This window comes from Lupinus angustifolius, unplaced genomic scaffold, assembly GCF_001865875.1.
Source record: "Lupinus angustifolius cultivar Tanjil unplaced genomic scaffold, LupAngTanjil_v1.0 Scaffold_200_6, whole genome shotgun sequence".
In the NCBI taxonomy this organism is placed as follows: domain Eukaryota; kingdom Viridiplantae; phylum Streptophyta; class Magnoliopsida; order Fabales; family Fabaceae; genus Lupinus; species Lupinus angustifolius.
Window position 1 is genome coordinate 82,743 of NW_017726800.1, and position 7,899 is coordinate 90,641.

The 7,899-nt window shown below is 34.9% G+C and overlaps 2 protein-coding genes across 3 annotated transcripts; both read right to left on the bottom strand.

Moving 5' to 3' along the window:
- Positions 1-668: 668 nt before the first annotated feature.
- LOC109340549 (uncharacterized protein C24H6.02c) lies at positions 669-2,469 on the bottom strand. 2 transcript variants are annotated; one of them, XM_019578268.1, is made up of 2 exons: positions 2,341-2,469; positions 669-1,321 (listed from the first exon to the last, which is right to left on the bottom strand). In XM_019578268.1, exons 1-2 carry the CDS (start codon positions 2,405-2,407, stop codon positions 831-833), a joined length of 558 nt encoding a protein of 185 aa, XP_019433813.1. In that variant the 5' UTR covers positions 2,408-2,469; the 3' UTR covers positions 669-830. The 2 variants fall into 2 exon arrangements, with proteins under 2 accessions (XP_019433813.1, XP_019433814.1); XM_019578269.1 differs by having other exon boundaries at positions 669-1,294; positions 2,341-2,463.
- A 3,129-nt stretch (positions 2,470-5,598) lies between these two features.
- Positions 5,599-7,196, bottom strand: LOC109340548 (lysM domain receptor-like kinase 3). The gene has a single exon (XM_019578266.1). It carries the CDS (start codon positions 6,999-7,001, stop codon positions 5,757-5,759), a length of 1,245 nt encoding a protein of 414 aa, XP_019433811.1. The 5' UTR covers positions 7,002-7,196; the 3' UTR covers positions 5,599-5,756.
- Positions 7,197-7,899: the final 703 nt, after the last annotated feature.

The following is a 7,899-nucleotide window of genomic DNA, read 5'->3' on the forward strand; positions in this document are numbered from 1 at the left end:
TTGTGATTTTCTGTTATTGGTTAACTCCAATTATGTTTTGCCTCACGAACAAAGTGGATAAACAAAGTATGATTGATAGTAGGAGACAAACTTCTACTTTGTCATAAGTTAGAGATTAATACGTTATGATAGTTATCATTTATGATAAAATATCATCTTTCAGTCTATGTAGACAATATTATTTAGTGTGGTTAAGACTAGATTGTTATAATTTAAAAAAAAGAAAGGAATTCATAATCAATACATAGGAAATGGAATACTCTCCATCAATCTTCTCTATTCTTTCTCCATAAGCACTCAATGACCATCTTTCTCCCCGGTGTGATTTTTAATTGTTTTATTAACTTTGTTTGGATAAGAATTTTTATGGAGAGTAAATATAAACTTTTAATCCAACAATCAACTTTGTACTAAAATTCTAGAGGAAACCATTAAATGGAACAATTACATTAGCTTTCAACCCATGTAGAAACTGATCTGGCAGCATTCTCCATTGAACACAGAGGGGGAGATGATAAAATGATGCAACAAAAATACCATGATTAAAATGCTTGCTTAAAGAAAATATATACATATTCAACCAATATGTGACTATAAACCAGTTACTTATATCTCAATTTATCATTATTTCTCTGTGCCTGCTGCTTATGTGCAAGGATCTCAATTCACAAAACCATTTCTTCAGTAAGCAACAAAATAGTTGATAAAGATAATTCATTGAATGCGACTTTCAATATTAAAAAGACCATGGGACAAAATAATTGAGTTTACAAACACTAACTACACTCCTTTACTCTTCTGAAATCTCAGTACTACCCTATTGTACTTTTTCAAGGTTTTTTGCCAGCTATATCTTCCAGTGTTAGATTCAGTGTATCAATTGCTCCTTTTTTCACTTCTTCTCCATTTGCAGCCAGATAGTCCTCAATGCTTCCCGGTTCTCCAAACCAACCAAGACGATCTGCAATCAAGTGCAGATTATTACATCCCTCACATCTTGCCACTACTACACCTTTTTCATATGACTCGCGACAAGCTGCCTTAACCGATCTTGTTTCACAGACCTTGCAGGTGAAAACCATAACAAAATCGTGCCGAGGGGATATTTTCAAACTGGACTTGGCAGTAAATTTTACAGCGGATTCCTCGTTAATGCTCACCGATGTTGTAACATTTTCCGGGCTCAAGCTAGACTTTGTGTTGTCAGCTTGCCCATTTTCTAAATCTCCAGAAACATGTTCGATTGGATTTGTATTTGTTGAGACACCTTTATGAATTCCATACCTGTTTAATAGTGCTCCAACAGAAGCATGCCAAGAAGCTGGCAATACACAATATTAACATATGAATAATAATAATAATAAGAGTAAATACTCATTTTAGTCCCTCATATTTTTTGAACTTACCAGTTTAGTCCTTAAAAAAAAAACAAAAAAAAAAAGACTTGGAATGGTCCCCAAAAAATGTCAAATGTGGGTCAAATTAGTACTTACCAAGTATTATAAAACATGCTAAAAAGACTAATTTGACCCATATTTTTTTTTGTTTTGAAGGAGTAAACTGGTAAGTTCAAAAAATATGAGGGACTAAAATGGGTATTTACTCTAATAATAACTTATACACACACAGACGGAGAACTAGAAACCTCTTGATTCTTCAATATATACAAGTATAAATATTTATGCACGCATCATATTCATTCATATTGCAATTAGTGAAGTCATTGTTCGCTTCACAGTTTCGCATAATATGTGCAGGGAATGCAAGTTAAATCTGTTCATAACTTGTAGATATTCTTTTCGGAAAAAAACTTCCAACGTTAGTTCAATGTATAGTACTCCAATTGGGCTTCAAGCCTTCAACAATTACTAACATTATTATGTTTACAACAATCAACAGCTAATGTCTGATTAGGTGGAGTCAGCTACATGGATCAAACAACATATTACAATGTTATATCATATACTTATTTTGTTATGTAAAACAACAAATACTAGTAACATTTAATAATTAAATGACTTTTTACAAAGATTGCAGCATGTTTTAGCAATTAAAGCAGCTAATTAGAACTACCCTTCTTTAAAACAAGTTTCTTAGCTTTTGTATTTGTTGCTTTGTTTCACTTTCACAATTAAGAAGAGAAAAAAGAAGAAGGAACTAAGGCCTCTTGGTTTAGGATTCTTCAGATGAAAAAAAAGCAAATAAGTACTGAAACGATATAATTTTAAAAAAAAAGGTAGTTGCGATTTGCGAAGAAGCTTTGTAATTGAGAAAAATAAAATGAAAGAAGAAGAATAAAAACTCAAATAATAATAATAATAAATGAAAGTAGGAACTTGCCTTGAGTTGTGGGATAGGGAGTGTGGTTTCGTGAGAAAATGAAGGAAATGAATCGCCTCTGCAACATTCTCAAGGTTATGATCACTACTGCTCTATTCCCAAACTCTGAATGACTACCTTTTCAGTTTGGGGTTTTGGGGCTTTTCTTTTTCTGCAAGATATATATTGGGCCTTTCACCAAAAATTCAGATTTAATTGGGCCACATTTCTTGAAAACTGGAAAAAGAAACCACACAGAAATTGAGGCTCCCTCCTCCCTTGAACCAATGGCCAGTTTTCTTGAACAATCACTAGAAATTGAGAATGAACTAATATAAAAAATACAATAATGGGATGTTGAGTATACAAATATTAGATGAATAATGAGAATATGTTATTTAGATAATTTAATAATTATTTTTTGTTATTCTCTATCTTTACCTTAGGAAAAAGAATTAATCTCTTTGTGGATCATCATTATTAGTATATTTATATAATGGTCTTAAGATGATATGAAAGATAGAATTTCATTCAAGGATTTCTCTATTTTGAAATAATGTGCTACTATTCTTCAATCTGTGTGCAACGAAATTGACTCTACCGTGAGAAATTTCATTTGGGGGACTTCTTTCCAAAGGAGCATTCCCTATGTTAGCTAGAACAAAATTACTAAAAGTAAATCTTGTAGTGGTTTGGGAGTTAGGATAGCTAGGCAATGCAACACTTCCCTTTGTGGAAATTATATTGGAGTCTTCTCCACCACTAACACAAGCTTTGGGTCCATCTCTTATCCTCTAAATACATTCACGAAGACATGATCCTCGACCACAAGAAATGGCATGGCTCTTATATTTGGAATACCATCCAAAAGGTCACTTACTCTCTTAGAAACGGTTACACTTTGCGGCTTAGCAAAAGGGACCCTTCATTTTGGTACTCCCCTTGGTTAAATGACAACTTTCCTTCCAACATAGTGCATTTCATGGATATTCAGGATGTTGACTTGAGCATAAAATATATTTTCCCTCATGATACTTCGCACTTTGAAAACTGTGATGCCTGATGACTTCAGGATGTCAATTATTAACTTTAATTTGCAGCTTCATCCTCAAGTCTCTGACTACTTCACTTGGAGTAGCCAACTAAATGGAGAATATACAGCCAAAGCTGGTTATACCTGGGTTCTGAAAGATGTCAAGATTGTGGAATTAACTTTATCTTGGAACTGGATCTGGAATCTTAAAACATATGAGAACATCAAATTCTTCCTGTGGCAGATAAGTCATAATTATATCCCTACTAATTCTTTAAGAGCTTCTAGGGGTATTAATCGTTCTACTTTTTGCAACAGGTGTGGTGATCTTAAGGAAACTATTCTCTACTACTTGTGTTATTGCCTCCATCTGCCGAGTTGTGGAAAGTCATGGGGTTTGTTTCTGATGATTTTTTCAGTAATAATGACTCGATCATCTGGGTCAAAAACAATTGTGTGGGTGCCTTTCACAAGTTTCTTGCAACTATTTGGTTGTCTTAGTGAAGTCGTAACTATTCTATCTTCAACAACGACCTTATGAGCATCCACTCTCTCTATTTCCAAGTTAAGCGCTTAATGGATGATTTGAATGCTTTTTTCTAGCAAACGATATCTGAAGTTGATCCTCATCTTATGCATTGGACTTGTCCCCCTGAAGGTTGCATAGCTTTTAATGTTGATGGTAGCTCTATTGTAAATCTTGGTCGTACTGGTTTTGAGAGACTTTAATGGCAGATTTATCATTCGCTTCTCTAGATCTATTGGTACTGCATATAACTTGAAGGCATAGCTCACAACCCTCTGTCGTGGTTTACATATATCATAGACTAAAGGCTACAAAAATATTATTTGCATTACTGACTCCAACTCTCTATCTCTAATCATTCAAAAAGTTTCAACTACCCATGCCTACTCCTTTATAATCTGTACTATTTGTGACTTGCTGCAACAAAACTGACAGATAAAGCTTCAACACATTCTCCAAGAAGGCAATTCGCGTGTTGCCTTTTTAGCAAAACATGTGGCATCTAATGGGTGGCATGATATCTTAATTTTAGATTCTCCCCAAGAGGAACACACAAACATGTTGCTGGCAGATGCTATATAAGTTTTGTTTTTAAGGGGTTAGTGCCTTCTTCTTTTTTTCTCATTCTACCAAAAAAATCAATAAAAAGGGAAGAAAATCAACATTTAGTTTTATTATCTTTTGCTATTGAACTTTCCAATCAAATTCCATGTAACACTGATGATTATCAACTTTATATAAATCTTATTGTATTCTGGAAGCCCAAAACATCGATCCCAATAAACCTCAATTTGTTACTCTTGTCCACAAACAATGTCTACTCCCTCACCTCGTTTTAAAGAATAAGATTTTATGTAATAAGTTGTTGATATTCAACAATCTTTCTACAAGTATAATTAATTTAGCTTATCATCGGATGACTAAAATATAATAAAAGCTTATTTGCAATAGAATTGGATTTTTTTTTTAAATTAGAATTATAAAATAAGAAAAGTTTAAAAAAGCCATATAATAACAAAAATATGGAATAAATTGATGGGAGTATTCAATTAAGGACTCTCAAAAGCAGTCCTTCATAAAAATTCTATAAAACAGACTAGTGATTCCTTCTATTTCCATTCAACTAAAATTTGGTTGAAACTTGAACATAAAATTTATCACTGCCCTCCTAAATTCTTTTTAGAGTAAATTACACTGACATCTCATGAGTTTAGTTAATTTATACAAATTACCCATACTTTTCTACACCTACACAAATCTCCTTATTTTTTATATTTTCATTATACTGACCCTGCATGAGAAATAAATAAGTATAATTTTGTGGAAAAAAAATGTGATAAATGCAATTAAGTGAAGCAAAAATGATATATTATGGAGACAAATCCAAATAATATATGAGTCGATACCTCTTTATTATTTTTGGTTCGTTACGATATAGTATAAGAATGATTTAAACAATATCTTTTTAGAATTGTTGATGCATTTTGTAACCAAAAATAATAAAGATACATTAATTTGTATATCATTTAGATTTTTTCTCACAGTATATCATGTTTTTTTAACTTAATTGCATTTATAACATTTTTTGTTTAAAAGATTACACTTATTTCTCATACATGAGTAGTCAGTGTAATGAAAGTAGTATAAAAACTAGGGGAGGTTTATGTAGATGTAAAAAAGTGATGAGTGATTTGTATAATTTCATTATAAGTTATGGGGTGTCAGTTTAATTAACTCATTCTTTTATCTACATTATTAGTACAAAATCTGGCATGTAACCTCCAACTGTGACAATTAACTAAACAAAACCAAAACTTAAATCGATTAAAAAATATAATAATAGAAACAAAAGGAGATAAAATAAACTGAATGAATGCATCATCGTGGCGCCAATGAGATCGACAAGTCAATGTTATTTCCCATCTTCTCCGTCCACTTTTGCGACTCCAAATACAACTTCGACACTTCAACCGCGACCCGACCCATATCCGGTCTCTCATTCGGATCCTCTTCTAAACATTCTAACCCGACCCGAATCATTCTCTCTGCTACTTCCACTGGATACGAATCCTTTAGCCTCTTATCCACCCACTTCCTCACACCACCGTGTTCTTCCGCCGCAATCCTCGCTGTCTCCACCACACTCACCCTCCTATAACCACCTCCACTTTCGTCACTATCCAATTCAAACCTCAATGCCTCTTCCCCGCTCAGCAGCTCCAAAACCACCACGCCAAACGCGTACACGTCGGTCTTCTCCGTCGCCACGCCGGATAATTGAAATTCCGGCGCCATGTACCCCCTCGTTCCCTCGAATTTTACGGTTCTGCTACCGGATCTTTTCAATTTCCGGCCGGAATCTGATCCCGACGCGATTCCAGTTCCGGCGATTGATTCGCCGGATAGATCAGACGTTCCGAAATGGCAAATTTTAGCTCTGAGATTCTCCTCCGCGACTACGATGCTAGAGCTCTTGATATGGTTATGAACAAAACCCGAACCTGAACTAGAGAAATTGTGAACGTAATCGAGTCCGTGAGCAATATCGGCGGCGATCTGCATCCGCGAGATCCACGTCGATAGATCCGTGAAGCTAGGGTTTCGGCTATTTCGAAGACACTCGGTGAGGCTAACACCAGGAACAAACTCATACACAAGGTAAATATAGTTTCCTGAAACCGAAGCTCCGAGGAGTTTCACGACGCTGCTATGGTGGCTACGGCAGATAACTGCCAAACGGTCACGGAGCTCCGGGAGGTCCATGTGGCGGCGAAACTTCCGTTGAAAGACAACAACATCTCTGTCTCGGAGGGAGCATCGCCAGGAATTGGAGGAGAGACGATGGCCGGAGAAATTAGCGGTAGCGGTGGCGATCTCGGAGTAGTGGTAAATGAGAGGGTTTTCAGGGAGAGATTCTTTGAGTGAAGAGAGAGAAGCGCGGCTTGAGACGGAAGAGGATTTTGACCAATTGAAGATATAGCTTCTTGATTCTGTGATAGGGACTTCACTGGCTGTGGCGGTGGCGGTGCTCGGTGGCGCTGAATAGGAAGACGACGGTGATCGGTGGTTCCGATTGCGGTTTTTGGATTGTACCACGCTGGTGCTTTTTTTGGATTTGCACATCAGTTCTTCTAACGTGCGCCAGGTAGCATCATAGATAGAGTATTTATTTATTTTATTTATTTCTTAAATTCCTACTCCTGTCTTGTTCAATGTGTCGGCGTTGAACGGTGTCGTTAGTTACGTGTTCTAGAAAATGGAAAGAAGAAAGAAAATCAAAAGAGTTTGCATTTGAGTTCATAACTTCATATATAGATTGGTGGGGGACCTACTCTATTTTCTTTTATTAATATATTCATTCAGGTGGTACAGCAAAAGCTTGGGAATTGGGATGACACATAAATAACACTTTACAACCATGCAAGTTGTTTTCAACTAATTATTAGTTGGCTTTTAAATTTTTAGTTAATATTTTAATAAATGAATCTATTTAATCTTGATATATGTTAATCCATTTACTCTAACATGTAATGGTCTATGTTTACTGATTTATATAAGGACTAAACTTAGGTACAATATCTATATAAGGTTATTATTTCATCTCAGTATCCATGTAACTAACACTGTTAACTCACATTTAACTTTTTTTTGTTGTTTCACATTCCTTTTCTCTTCTTTATTCATTTCTCACCGCTATCATATTCCTCTGCCATTTGCTTTTCTTCGAACGGTTCTTCCATCCCATGAAGAGCTCCTAATTCAAAATCTCTCATCTTTCTTTCTCATATAAATCATGATGATGTTTGGATTCCCTTTTGAATAACAGATTTGTGATGGGGTTTAGAGATGTATGAGATTCATGAGTTTCTTCTCATTACAATTTTTGACCTCAAAATTTATGTTGTTATTCTACTCTTTTTGGAATAGATTTTGCTCATTGTTTTTATTAAAACTTCAGCACTACATTTCCATATACTGTTATTTGATTCTTTGGTGTTTTCTTTTTTTGGGTTATTTGTTT

Coding starts and splice junctions, on each gene's coding strand:
- LOC109340548 (XM_019578266.1), bottom strand. CDS start 7,001: ATGTGCAAATCCAAAAAAAGCACCAGCGTGGTACAATCCAAAAACCGC.
- LOC109340549 (XM_019578268.1), bottom strand. CDS start 2,407: ATGTTGCAGAGGCGATTCATTTCCTTCATTTTCTCACGAAACCACACT. Junction 1,322..2,340: donor TCCCTATCCCACAACTCAAG/GCAAGTTCCTAC, acceptor GTGTATTGCCAG/CTTCTTGGCATGCTTCTGTT.